Genomic DNA, 15,139 nt, shown 5'->3' with positions numbered 1-15,139 from the left:
GTCCCCTCATGTTAGCCATCACCATCCGAGGAAAAAGGCTCTCACTGTCCACCCTATCCAATCCTTTGATCATCTTGTATGCCTCAATTAGGTCACCTCGTAACCTTCTTCTCTCTAATGAAAATCACCTCAAGTCCCTCAGCCTTTCCTCATAAGACCTTTCCACCATACCAGGCAACATCCTGGTAAACCTCCTCTGCACCCTTTCCAATGCCTCCACATCTTTCTTATAATGCGGCGACCAGAACTGTACGCAATACTCCAAGTGCGCCGGCACCAGAGTTTTGTACAGTCGTAACATGACCTCATGGCTCCAAAATTCAACCCCTCTACCAATAAAATCTAACATACCGTACGCCTTAACAACCTTATCAACCTGGGTGCCAACTTTCAGGGATCTATGCACATGTACGCCGAGATCTCTCTGCTCGTCAACACTACTAAGAGTCCTTCCATTAGCCCTATATTCAGTATTCCTGTTACTCTTAGCAAAGTGAATCATCTCACACTTTTCCGTATTAAACTCCATTTGCCACCTCTCAGCCCAGCTCTGCAGCTTATCTATGTCCCTCTGCAAACCGTAACATCCATCCTCACTGTCTACAACTCCTCTGACTTTGGTGTCGTCAGTAAATTAACTAATCCATCCTTCTACACCCTCATCTAGGTCATTTATAAAAATGACAAACAGCAGTGGCCCCAAAACAGATCCTTGAGGTACACCAGTTGTAACTGAACTCCAGGTTGAATATTTCCCATCAACCACCACCCTCTGTCTTCTATCAGCTAGCCAATTCCTGATCCAAACTGCTAAATCACCCTCAATCCCATGCATCTGCATTTTCTGCAGTAGCCTACCATGGGGAACCTTATCAAACGCTTTGCTAAAATCCATATACACCACTTCAACTGCCTTACCTTTATCCACCTCTTTGGCCACCTTTTCAAAAAAACTCAAAGGTTTGTGAGGCACAACCTACCCTTCACAAAACCATGTTGACTATCCCTAATCAATTAATTTCTCTCTAGATGATTATAAATCTTATTCCTTATAATTCTTTCCAAAACTTTGCCCACAACAGAAGTAAGGCTCACCGGTCTATAATTTCCAGGATGGTCTCTACTCCCCTTCTTGAACAAGGGGACAACATTTGCTATCCTCCAGTTTTCCGGCACTATACCTGTAGCCAATGACGACATGAAGATCAAAGCCAACGGCTCTGCAATCTCCTCCCTAGCCTCCCAGAGAATCCTAGGGTAAATCCCATCCGGCCCGTGGGACTTACCTATTTTCATACACTCAAGAATTGCTAATACCTCCTTATGTACCTCAACCCTGTCTCGGCTACTCCCTGGTATCGCAGTATTCTCCTTGACTACACTGACTTTTTCTTGCGTGAATACTGACGAAAAATTCTCATTCAGTGCCTCTCCTTTCTCTTCAGGCTCCACGCACAACTTCCCACTGCTGTCTCTGACTGGCCGTAATCTTGCCCTAAGCAATCTTTTATTCTTGACATACCTGTAGAAAGCTTTAGGATTTTCTTTGACCCTTTTCCCCAAAGTCTTCTCATGTCCTCTTCTAGCTCTTCTTAACTCTCTCTTTAGCTCCTTCCTGGCTAATTTATAACTCTCCAGTGCCCTATCTGAGCCTTCATGTCTCATCTTTACACAAGCCTCCTTCTTTCTCTTCACCAGAGATTCAACTTCCTTAGTACACCACGGTTCCCTCGCTCGATCACTTCCTCCCTGCCTGACAGGTACATATTTATCAAGGACTCGCAGTAGCTGCTCCTTGAATAAGCTCCACATTTCAGATGTTCCCAGCCCCTGCAATTTCCTACTCCATCCTATTTGTCCTAGTGATGCTACTACCTAGTTATCCTACTCCACCCTATGTATCCAAGTGATGACCAAGCCTGGTTTCCCATGGATAGAGAATAAGGATACTATGGAATAATTAATAGTAGCCATTTTATCACACAAGTGGAGTACTTTTACTTTCTAACCATTTGTATGTCACAACTTAAACTTGCCTTCTGGTGCGTTGTGCAGTTCGTGTCTCAGATTTTTCACTTTTGTTGGCAGTGGTTTATTATAGACATACTTGCAATAACCCTTTGTGACATGAATTGCTGAGGAGGCTTGATAGATGCAGCCAATGTTTCCCTTCAGGGAATCTAGAGCTGGGGGATACAGTTTCAAAAATAAGAGACCTTCCATTTAAGATAAATGAGGAATTTCTTCTGAAGATCATTTATCTCTGGAATTCTCGTTCACAGAAAGCAGTGGAGGCTGGGTCATTGAAAATATCCAAGGTTGGGTCCTTGGACATGGCCGAGGCTGGGCGAGTCGGATTTTTGATTGACTGACTAGGGTGCCAAATGTTATGGGATACAAACAGAAAAGTGGAATTAAGATAATCAGATCAACCATGATCTTATTGAATAGTGGAGAAGGTTCAATAAATCTTATGATCTTATTCTAAGTGTAGTGTGTCAAAATTCACAGATGACACTAAGTTGGGTGGAAGAGCAAAGTGTGCAAAGGATGCTGAAAGTCTGCAAACGGATCTAGATAATCCAAGTGGATGAGGGTCTGGCAGATGGAGTACAATATTGGTAAATGTGAGGTCATCCATTTTGATAGGAATAACAGCAAAATGATCTATTATTTTAATCGTAAAAGATTGCAGCATGCTGCTGTGCAGACGGACCTGCGTGTCCTTGTGTAGGAATCTCAAGAAGTTGGCTTGCAGGTGTAGCAGGTAATTAAGAAGGCAAATGGAATTTTGTCCTTCATTGCTAGAGGGATGGAGTTTAAAAACAGTGAGGTTGTGTTGCAGCTGTATACGGTGCTGGTGAGGCCACACCTGGAGTACTGTGTACCGTTTTGGTCTCCTTACATGAGAAAGGATATACTGGCACTAGAGGGGGTGCAGAAGAAATTCACGGAGTTGAGGGTTGGCTTATGAGGAGAGACTAAGTAGACTGGAGCTATACTCATTGGAATTCAGAAGAATGAGGGGAAATATCAAAACAACATACAAGATTATGAAGGGAATAGATAAGATAGAAGTAGGGAAGTTGTTTCCACTGGCAGGTGAAACTAGAACTAGGGGGCATGGCTGCAAAATAAGGGGAAGCAGATTTAGGACTGAGTTGAGGGGGAACTTCTTCACACAAAGGGTTGTGAATCTGTGGAATTCTCTGCCCAGTGAAGCAGTTGAGGCTACCTCATTGAATGTTTTTAAGGCAAGGATAGATAAATCTTTGAGCAGTAAAGAAATTAAGGGTTATGGTGAGAGGGTGGATAAGTGGAGCTGAGTCCACAAAAAGATCAACCAGGATCTTCTTGAATGGCGGAGCAAGTTCAAAGGGGCCAGATGGCCTACTCCTGCTCCTAGTTGTAATGTTTATGTTAGAAAAAACATAGAAAAACTACAGCACAACAGGCTCTTTGGCCCACAAGTTGTGCCGATCATATCTCTACCTACTAGGCTTACCTTTAACCCTCAATCCTACTAAGTCCCATGTACTCATCCAGAAGTGTCTTAAAAGACCCTGTTGAATCTGCCTCCACCACCGCTGCTGGCAGCCAATTCCACGCACCCACCACCCTCTGAGTGAAAAACTTACCCCTCTGTACCTACTCCCCAGCACCTTAAACCTGTGTCCTCTTGTGACAACCACTTCAGCCCTGGGAAAAAGCCTCTCAGAATCCACCCGATCAATACCTCTCAACATTTATACACCTCTATCAGGTCACCTCTCATCCTTCTCTCTGAGGAGAAAAGACCGAGCTCTCTTGACCTATCCTCATAAGGCATGCCACCCAATCCAGGCAACGTCCTTGTAAATCTCCTCTGCACCCTTTCAATGGGTTCCACATCCTTCCTCTAATGAGGCTACCAGAACTGAGCACAGTACTCCAAGTGGGGTCTGACTAGGGTCTTATACAGCTGCAGCATTATCTCCTGACTCCTAAACTCAGTTCCTCGATTGATGAAGGCCAGTACACCGTATGCCGCCTTAACCACATCCTCTACCTGCAAAGCCGATTTGTGAGTCCTATGAACCCAGACCCTAAGATCAGAAGGATCTTCCACGCTGCTAAGAGTCTTACCCTTTAATATTATACTCCTTCATCTCATTGGACCTGCCAAACACACTTATCTGGGTTGAAGTCTATCTGCCACTTCTCCACCCAGTCTTGCATCCTATCTGTGTCACGCTGCAACTTCTGACATCCCTCCAAACTATCCACAACACCACCAACCTTTGTGTCATCGGCAAACTTACCAACCCATCCCTCCTCTTCCTCATCCAGGTCATTTATAAAAATCACAAAGAGCAAGGGTCCCAGAACAGATCCTTGGAGCAGTCCACTGGTGACCGACCTCCATGCAGAAAAAGACCCATCTACAACCACTCTCTGCCTTCTGTGGGCAAGCCAGTTCTGGATCCACAAAGCAACGTCCCCTTGGATCCCATGCCCCCTCACTTTCTCAATAAGTCTTGCATGGGGGACCTTATTGAACACCGTGCTGAAGTCCATATAAACTACATCTACCACTCTTCCTTCATTCACGTGTTTAGTCACATCTTCAAAAAACTCAACCAGGCTTGTAAGGCACGATCTGCCTTTGACAAAGCCGTGCTGACTACTTCTGATCATACTATACCTCTCCAAATGTTCATAAATCCTGTCTCTTAGGATCTTCTCCATCAACTTACCACTGAGGTTAGACTCACCGGTTATTAATTTCCTGGGCTATCTCTATTCCCTTTCTTGAATATAAGAACCACATCCTCAATCCTCCAAACCTCCAGAACCTTTCCCGTCTCTATCGAAGATGCAAAGATCATCACCAGAGGCTCTGCAATCTCTTCCCTCGCCTCCCACAGTAACCTGGGGTACATCCCATCTGGTCCAGGCGACTTATCTATCTTGATGCTATTCAAAAGCTCCAAAACATCCTCTTTCTTAATGCCCACACACTCAAGCTTTTCAGCCTGCCACAAGCCTGCACTACAACCAGCAAGATCTTTTTCCACCGCGAACACCGAAGTATTCATTGAGCACCTCTGCTATTTCTATGGGTTCTATACAAACTTTCCCACCGTCACATTTTATAGATCCTATTCCTTCACATCTCATCCTTTTGCCTTTCATATACTTCTTATGTTCTATTCAATATTATTAAAACAGCATGCTGCTCTGTGAAGTGCATAAGCTGAGTTGAAATTTTTAGGATGGGGGGAAGCATTACAGTCATGATAATTGAAAATAAAGTAGTCAAGTCCAGAAAACTGCCAGTGAAGCAAGCTAAAAGCAACAACACCATCATAAACTGAACCATGCATTTCCTTAAGTAAGAATTGCCCTTATTTGATTGAGTTTTAACTGTTGGAATTTAAATATGAAACATTTTCGGATGGTTCCCAGTACAGGGCAATTGCCCATTAAGGTTGAGCTTCCCAGGCAATGGCCTCTTCTGTACTAAAGGGATTCTATTCCATGAAACACAAAGGCAGAGTATTTCTGAAATAGTGAGATGTTGGGAAGTGTGGGTGTCATTGTTCATGAGTCACTGAAAGCTAGCATGTTGGTGCAGCAAGCAGCTGTGAAGGCAATAATTTGTTGGCTTTCATTTGTGAGGTTTTGAGTACAGGAGTAAAGCTGTCTTGCTATAGTTGTAAAAAGTCTTGATCGGATCTTCCCTGGAATATTGTCTAAGATTTGCAATAGGAGACGTGTAATGGAGGTTCACCAGATTAATCCCTGGGCTGGCAGTCTTTGAGGAGACTGGGTCTCTATTAAATTTTGAAGAATGAGAGGTGGCCTCATTGAAATTTAAAGAATATATCTAGGGTTTGACGGTGTGGACATAAATAAAATATCTCCCTTGGTTGGTGAATCTAAAACCAGCTGACATAATCTTAAATGGCCTGCCCCTTATCCTGAGATTGAGATGAGAATAAATCTTTTCACTCTGAGATTGGTGAATCTTTGGAATTTCCTACCCCAGGAGAGCTCGATCATTGAGCATGTTCAAGACTAATAATATCAAGGAATATGAAGATACTGCGGGAAAGTGACTGAGGTAGATGACCAGCTACGATAAAAATGGAATGGTGGAGCAGCCTCAGCAGGCCACTGTAAAAGGCTATTGCTGATGAGATCCTTCCAGACAGTGGGTAGAAGAGACTTCTATAGATTCAAATCAGTAGTTCCACCATGCTGCCAGAATACCACTCTAGCCTGGTCTTGCCTACATGTGACTCCAGAGCCACAGAATTTGGTTGTACTCAACTGCCCTCCAAGGCAATAAATGCAGGCAACCCAATGACACCCATGTCCCACAAATGAATTTTTAAAAAAATTAATAATACAGAGAGACTAATTTTTGTGACTGTTCTCAGAAGATGTAAATAATGTCTTAATGTAGACTGCCAGAGATCCTGACTGTTGTACATCAGACTGCTAATACAAATATATGGTTAGGAGCCTTCCCCACAAGAATTATTGTTACAAAATTCACATTGTTCAAATTCTAACCCAACATATTCTCAACTTCATGTTGTGTTCATTTTGTATATACAACGGAGAACGTGGTTCAATTCAATTCTTTGAAGCAATATTGTGAGAAATATTTGATGAAACGTTTTGCTGCAAAACAGTAGTGCATGCAAGGTTAAGACTGTTTTAGACTTTGTATATGATTTAAGAATTTTATTACTTTAGATGGAGCTATCTCCAAGCCTTCTGTCAAAAGAGTCGGCGGGAAGGCCAAGCTCTATTTGCCCTGAGGATACAGACAATACGTTTTCCCAGGAGATGGATACTCCAGAAACTGAACTAATTGCACCAATGTTTAATCCTATGCAGAATGATGATCATTCTACCAGCACAGAAAAGTATGTATTCATCAGCAGTATTAAATAATTGAATGAAAAATTGCTTTCTGGCATGTAAAATGAACTCGTAAGATGTAGGAGCAGAATTAGGCCACTCGGCCCATCGAGTCTGCTCTGCCATTCAATCATGACTGATATTTTTCTCATCCGCATTCTCCTACCTTCTCCCCATAACCCCTGATTCCCTTATTAATCAAGAACCTATCTATCTCTGTCTTAAGGACATTCAATAACCTGGCCTCCACAGCCTTCACAAATTCACGAGTCTCTAGCTGAAAAAAATTCCTCCTCCTCTCTATTTTAAAGGATCGTCCCTTTAGTCTGAGGTTATACTCTCTGGTTCTAGTTTTTCCTACTAGTGGAAACATCCTGTCCACCTCCATTCTATCCAGGCCTTGCAGTATCCTGTAAGTTTCAATAAGATCCCCCCTCATCCTTCTAAACTGTAGCGAGTACAGAATCCTCAACCATTTCTCATTCGACAAGCTCTTCGTTCCAAGGATCGTTCTTGTGAACCTCCTCTAGATCCTTTCCAAGGCCAGCACATCATTCCTTGGATGTGGGGCCCAAAACTGGTCACAATACTCCAAATGGGATCTGACCAGAGCTTATACAGCCTCACAAGTACGTCCCTGGTCTTGTATTCTAGCCCTCTCAACATGAATGCTATCATTGTATTTGCCTTCCTAACTGCCGACTGAATCTGCGCGTCAACCTTAAGAATTATGAACAATGACCTCCAAATCCCTTTATGATTCTGATTTCCTAAGCATTTTTCCATTTAGAAAATGGTCTGTGCCTCCATTCCTTCTTTCAAAGTGCATAATCTCACACTTTTGCACATTGCATTCTACTTGCTGCTGCTTTGCCCACTCTGCTGGCCTGTCCAAGTCCTTCTGCAGCCGCCCTCCCACACCCCCCACCGGCAGTGTCCTCAATACCTGTCCTCTCTACCTATCTTTGTATCATCTCCAAACTTAGCAACAGTGCCTTCAGTTCTTTCCTCCAAATTGTTAATGTATATTGTGAAAAGTTGTGGTCCCAGCACTGACCCCTGAGGCACACCACTAGTCACCGGCTGCCATCCTGGAAAAGACCCCTTTATCCCCACTTTCTTCCTTCTGCCGGTCAGACAATCCTCTATCCATGCCAGGATCTTGTTCTTAACACAATGGACACTTATTTAATAGTCTCCTAAGCAGCAGCTTGTCAAAGGCCTTCTGGAATATAAATAAATCATGTCCACTAGTTCTCCTTTATCTAACTTCATTGTTACCTCCTCAAAGAACTCTAACAGATTTGTCAGACATGACTTCCCCTTGACAAAGTCGTGCTGACTCGGTCCTACTTTATCATACACTTCATACTCTGCAACTTCATCTTTAGTAAATCATCTCTCAAATCTTGCCAGTGACCAAAGTCAGGCTAACCGGCCTGTAATTTTCTCATCTGCTCCCTTCTTAAACAACAGCTCCATAGAGCTGGTTAAACTATAAACACATGCATTCCTAATCTAATCTGTTTTATAATGTCCAGCATTTCTACAATGCAAACTGAAGCTAATGACTTTTCTTCCCCATCTTGGATTGTTACTGGGAGTTTACTAATAGCTTATCAATTTGTGTGGATGGTTTGAAGCAGCTGCAGAGGAAAGTAAGTCACTTCCAGCAGTTAACCTTTCATCTCGTCATGGAAAGCATTGTTTTGGTTTATCCTAAGCATCGCAAAGTAAGAAGGAATGAAAGTAGGCTTGGGCTGTTATTTTATAATCCCAATGCTAGCAAGTTTTTGTACATTATCAAGTTCCAGCATGCACACTGAACAACTTCAAGAGCCCAGTGACTTATATAGTCAATAAATACCTTTCATTGTACACCAGTGATTATCAAGTAAAAGAACATCCAGAGAAACTACAGGAGAGTGAATCTGAGTGGAAGGTCGTGCGTTCTGTGGAGAACAGTCCAGACAGTGCCTACTCGATGGATTCGGGCAGCAGCCACACCACCTCCAGTAATGAACAGCACCAGGATGGTAAGAAAAGCATTTTACTTTGAGATTGTAGTGAGTAGAGCAGGACAAAGTAAAATGTACTACGGTTAATAAAATTGATACTGCAACCAATATTACACAGCTTATATGTACTAAGGATTGTGTCGTATACAGTCGAATGAATTTCCAAAAGAACAATCATTCAGTTGCATTGACTTCACAGTTGTTACTCTTGTGTTTCAATATCCTTGTCATTTTATCCATCTAAATTTGGTTTGCACGTGCTGTTAGGCTCAGTAATTCCTTCAAGTAATTCCTTGAAGGCGTTTGATAAGGTCCCTCACAAAAGATTGCTGCACAAGGTTAGGGTACACGGAGTTGGGGGTAAAGTGTTAGTGTGGATTGGGGATTGGTTATCTAACAGGAAGCAGAGAGTTGAAATCAATGGGTGCTTTTCTGGTTGGCAGTTAGTGGAGTGCTGGTTGGCTTTTCTGGTTGGCTAGTGGAGTGCTGCAGGGATCGGTGCTAGGGCCGCAACTGTTTACTATTTACATAGACGATCTGGAGGAGGGGGCTGAGTGTAGGGTAACAAAATTTGCTGATGACACGAAGATGAGTAGAAAAGCAAATTGCGTGGGGGGCACAAAGTCTGCAGAGAGATTTGGATAGGCTGAGTGAGTGGGGGAGGACCTGGCAGATGGAGTATAATGTTAGCAAATGTGAGGTTATCCACTTTGGTAGACACAGTAGTAGGAGGGATTATTATTTAAAGGGTGAAAAGTTGCAGCATGCTACTGTGCAGAGGGACCTGAGGGTCCTTGTGCACGAATCGCAAAGACTCAGTCTGCAGGTGATTGCGAAGGCGAATGGAATGTTGGCCTTTATTGGGTGGTCCTACCCCTACATCTCTACACATTTTACCTGCTAATCCCTCTAACCTAAGCATCCTAATACACTAAGGGGCAATTTTAGCATGGCCAGTGGTTAGCACTGTTGCTTCACAGCTCCAGGGACTTGGGTTCAGGTCACTGTGTGGAGTTTGCACATTCTCCTCGTGTCTGTGTGGGTTTCCTCCGGGTGCTCCAGTTTCCTCCCACAGTCCAAAGATGTGCGGGTTAAGTTGATTTGCCTTGCTAAAATTGCCCCTTAGTGTACTAGGATGCTTCGGTTAGAGGGATTAGCAGGTAAAATGTGTAGGGATGTGGGGGTAGGACCTGGGTGGGATTGTGGTTGGTGCAGACTAGATGGGCCAAAGGGCCTCTTTCTGCACTGTAGGGTTCTATAATTCAATTTATAGCAAGGGGGATAGAATATAAAAGCAGGGAGGTCTTGCTGCAACTGTACAAGGCACAGGTGAGGCTGCAACTGGAGTGCAGTTTTGGTCCCCTTATTTGCGAAAGGATATATTGGCCTTGGAGGGAGTACAGAGAAGGTTCACCAGGCTGATACCGGAGATTAGGGGGTTAGCTTATGAAGAGAATTTGAATAGACTGGGCCTGTACTCGTTAGAGTTTAGAAGGCTGAGGGGGGATCTTATAGAGACTTACAAGATAATGAAGGGGCTAGATAGGGTAGAGGTAGAGAGATTCTTCCCGCTTAGAGAGGAAAACAGAACTAAGGGGAACAGCCTCAAAATAAGGGTGGGGGGGCAGTTTAGAACAGAGTTGAGGAGGAACTTCTTCACTCAAAGGGTGGTGAATCTCTGGAATTCTCTGCCCATTGAAGTGATGGAGGCTACCTCGCTGAATATATTTAAGTCACGGGGAGATAGATTTCTGATAGACAAGGGAATTAAGGATTATGGGGAGAAAGCGGGTAAGTAGAACTGATCCACTTCAGATCAGCCATGATCTTATTGAATGGCGGGGCAGGCTCAAAGGGTTAGATGGCGTACTCCTGCTCCTATTTCTTATGTTCTTGTGTATTAGTGGGGTTTTTGATAAGTGGGTAGAAGAGACTTCTATAGACTTGAATCTGTAGATGCACCATGCTGCCAGAATACCATTCTTACCTGGTCTGGCCTGCATGTGACTCCAGAGCCAAAGAATCTGGTTGTACTTGACTGCCCTCCAAAGGCAATTGGGGATGGACAATAAAATCGCCATCCAACGACACCAATGTCCTATGAATGAATTAAAAAAGTGGCAATTAGACTCAGGAAACCAATGTCACAATACAAAAAGTAAAAAAATTATTAAAGACCAGTGATCTTTGGAAGATCACAGTAGAAGAAGTTACCAGTTTAAAAAAAACAGAGCAGTTATACGTTTTCTTTATCAGATTGCCCTTCCTTCGTTAGTTTAAAATTAATTTCATTCAGTGTACACATATCAATACACATCTATCCGTGTACATCAGCCAACTGCATTGTATATTTGGGCATAATGGTATCTCATTTGTCCATTAAATCTGGAGGCTAACCACTTTCCTGTTGCCAGATTACGCTAGACATTATCATAAAGTTTAAAGTGGATGTTCCTACCGGCTCACTGCTAAGCTGAATAGATGTGTTCCTGCGTCCAGGAGCACATCTATTCTGTCTGGGCAGTGACTGAACCTATTCATTATTATTGCAATGTGTTCCCTCATCAGAAACATTCTGATACGAATTCTGCTAACTAAAGGGATCCCAGGCCTTTGTCTCTGAACCATTCGCCTTTTCCGTTCTGCCTTTTGGTAACTTGCTTTGGCCAAAACGAACAATGATTCATACAATACTTAAAATACATTTAAAATATCATCATCATGTTTTCAAATCATAGTTTAATTCTCTTACTGCATTCACGTGAGTAAGCTATTCTCTTGTTTAAAGAATCATTTAACTCTACTGTTAGCTCTGTCAGTGCGTTATGTGTACTGTCTTAAAATCTAAGAACAATTTAAAATAATCACTTTTCCAAGGTGGCAGTTGCTTGCCATCAATAGTTGCGTTTTTCTCCATGTAGCCTTCACGTGTTTGTTTCTTTTACCAAAGAATTGTAAATTCTAATTTTTTCTAATTTTTTTCTAAGTTTTCTAAAACCATAGAAACCTTACAGTACAGGAAGAGGCCATTTGGCCCATCAAGTCAGTACTGACCACAATCCCACCCAGGCCCTACCCCCATATCCCTACACATTTTACCCACTAATCCCTCTAACCTACGCATCTCAGGACACTAAGGGGCAATTTTAGCTTGACCAATCAACCTAACCCGCACATCTTTGGACTGTGGGAGGAAACCGGAGCACCTGGAGGAAACCCAGCAGACACGAGGAGAATGTGCAAATTCCACACACAGTGACCCAAGTGGGGAATCGAACCCAGGTCCCTGGAGCTGTGAAGGAGCAGTGCTAGCCACTGCTGCCCATGTCCTAAGTAGGTTCTGCAAAAACTCTGCAAACTTAATGTTGCATTACTGAAGTTTCTGGTGGCATATGGGAACAGGATGTCTCTAAACTTAGAGAAATCTTGTACTTAGATTTTTAGCAAAAGACAGAATTCTATTCTGCTCACTAGACTCTACTAATGACATCTACCTCCACCACTTCCCTATGCTAGCAATTTGCCACCCTCCTGAAGTAGTTGAAATCAAAACTGTTCACTGATTAACATTCTTCTGGCCTCGAGTCTGTTTCCCTGGTTACAGAATTTGATGACTTCAAATAGTTTATTGATGTATTATTAGTCCTGGACTGTTAACAGCTAAAGTCTCCTATTCCACATTGAGAGTATGTTTGTCCTCCTAGTCCTGCATTTTCTAATAGGTTGAGCTTTGTTATAATTTTCCACACAATATTTCTTAGCCCTAAATGATCAACTCCTTATCCTGACACTATGTCCCCTTATTCTAAATTTCCAAGTCAGCAGAAACAGTCTGTCTACCCCATCAAACCCCTTCAGAATCTTGTGTTTCCATGAGATCACCTCACATTTGAAACTCGAGCAAGTAGAGGCCCAATTTCCTTGTGTGCAAATAAAACATGAAAACATTAAGAGGGTGGCATGGGGCTCATTAAGGGCCAAAAAAAATGGATCTACACATGGAGGCATAGGGTATGGCTGTAGTACTGAGTGTTGTATCCTTCTTTACCTTGGAGATAATGCTACAGAAGTAATAATGAAAGTGCAAGGTAGCTAAGATATTGGTGAGCTAATATTTGATAAAAAGGAGGTATTTGATGGATATGCTGCCAGGAATGGATTAGATGCATCGAAGGGTGCTGAATGAAGTAAAAGTGGACCTGAGCAGGCACTGGCCATAATGTCTTAATCTTTCTGAGATAGAGTACTGGAGAATTGTATCCTGAAGTTGATAGGAATCAGGTGAAAATCTCTCCATTGCTTGGGTTCGTACCTAGCACGCAGGAAAATGGTTGTTGGAGGTGTGACAATACTGTGCCTGTAAGGAATATGCTTGTAATGTTTCTTGTGTAGGTGTTTTTTAGCAGTTTGTTCTATTATTGATGTCACTTTGTCTGTACCTGGTGGCCCATGTTTTTGCTGTAGCAGCATAATTGATCATAATTACTGAAATTTTTGTTTTAATCAGGACTAATGCAAGGTTGTTACTTTAGTGTTTTCCTATGGGTTTTTGTTTAGAATGGGGCTTGATTAGGGTGATTGACAAGAAAGATTGTGTCACTGGGAAGGGCTAGGCTTAGAGAGAAACCCAGCTCAGTTGCTGTTGGGATCTGTAGAAAGAAATAGCCCACTGTCTACCTCTTATCCTGTCTGGATTTGGAGACTGGGATCTGTCAGGCAATAGGTCCCTTTCTCTGAAGTTCTGTTGCTTGAATGTAGATCTTTGGAAACTGCTGTAAGAGAATTAGAAGGCAGGTGTCTTTCTGTATCTACAGTAAGAAGTCTCTCAACACCAGATTAAAGTCCAACAAGTTTAATTGATAGTAAACCCACAAGCTTTCGGAACGCTATTCCTTCGTCAGGTGAGTGGTTTTTAACCTGGTGTTGTGAGACTTCTTACTGTGTTTACCCCAGGCCAAAGCCGGCATCGCCACATCATTTCTGTACCTATCCAGAGGGATTAAAAGGGTGGAAAACTAGCATCCACATGAGCATATCTGTTTTTGGTGCCAACTGGTTCTGAAGAAAGATGTATGTCTATGGGGATATTGCTTAAATTGGAACTATAGAGATGGCTAGCTGTTGAGAATTATTATTTGTCATGTTTAAGGATTTAAATTGGTAAAAGTTATGCTAATACTTCTTGTTATATTTTAATTGTTGGTAAAGAAAGTTTTTAACTAAAGCTTCTTAGTGGGTTAATCAAATCATATATGGAGCAGTGGTTAGCACTGCTGTCTCTCAACACCAGGGACCTGGGATCAATTCCAGCCTTGGGTGACTGTGTGGAGTTTGCGCATTCTCCCAGTGTCTGTGTGCCCCGCTTTCCTCCCATAGTCGAACAATGTGTGAGTTAGGTGATTGGCCACGCTAAATTTCCTCTTAGTGTCAGAGGGATTAGCAGGGTAAATATTTGGGGTTACAGGGATAGGGCCTGAGTGGGATTGTTGTCAGTTTAGTCCTGATTGAGCCAAATGACCACCTTCTGCACAGTGGGGATTCTGTGAAACACTGTTTGCTTGCCCTAATGCCAAAATCAAAAAGGAAAGTTGGAGCCTGGGCTAACTTCATAAGAAACTTGAGTTTCTGATCTGACCCCTAATAGAGGCCCATCTTCATTGCGAGACATCACTGTTGGAGTTCTTTTGGGTAGTGTTTCAAGCCCAACCACCTTCAGCTGTTTCATCAAGACCATTCTTCTATCATAAAATCAGAAAAGAGGCTGTTTGCTGATGGCTGCACAGCACCAATGACTTGTAACTGCTCAGATACTGAAGCAGTGTATGTCCACATGCAGCAAGATCTGGATACTCTACAGGCTTGGGCAGTGGTCATTTCTAACAAGAGCAAATCTAACCACCTCTCCTTGACAATCAATGGCACTACTATCACCAAAACCCCACTCAATCTGGGGGTTACCACTGACTAGCCACATAAATACTGTGCCTACAGAGCAGATTGGACGTTTGGAATTCTGCTGACAGTAACTTTCTACCGGACTCCCAAAACCGGTCCACCACCTGCAATAAGAAGTCTCACAACACAGGCTAAAGTCCAACAGGTTTATTTGGTAACAAAAGCCAGTAGTTTTCGGAGCGCTGGCTGCCCCTTTGTCAGGTGGGTGGGAGTTCTAATCACAAGTAGGGCACATAAAGACACACACTCAA

General features: G+C 42.8%; 1 protein-coding gene across 1 annotated transcript in view; it reads left to right on the top strand.

The window, feature by feature from the left end:
* LOC145337178 (mitogen-activated protein kinase-binding protein 1-like) overlaps nucleotides 1-15,139 on the top strand; it is a 117,605-nt gene that overhangs the window by 86,512 nt on the left and 15,954 nt on the right. The window contains exons 23-24 of the mRNA XM_080181976.1: nucleotides 6,748-6,920; nucleotides 8,800-8,951. Of these exons, the coding sequence (XP_080038102.1) occupies nucleotides 6,748-6,920; nucleotides 8,800-8,951 (325 nt within the window). The remainder of the gene's footprint in view (nucleotides 1-6,747; nucleotides 6,921-8,799; nucleotides 8,952-15,139) is intronic.

Source organism: Carcharhinus amblyrhynchos, unplaced genomic scaffold (genome assembly GCF_965287045.1).
Source record: "Carcharhinus amblyrhynchos unplaced genomic scaffold, sCarAmb.v2.hapA scaffold_44, whole genome shotgun sequence".
Taxonomy (NCBI): domain Eukaryota; kingdom Metazoa; phylum Chordata; class Chondrichthyes; order Carcharhiniformes; family Carcharhinidae; genus Carcharhinus; species Carcharhinus amblyrhynchos.
This window is presented reverse-complemented; position numbering and strand designations above follow the sequence as displayed.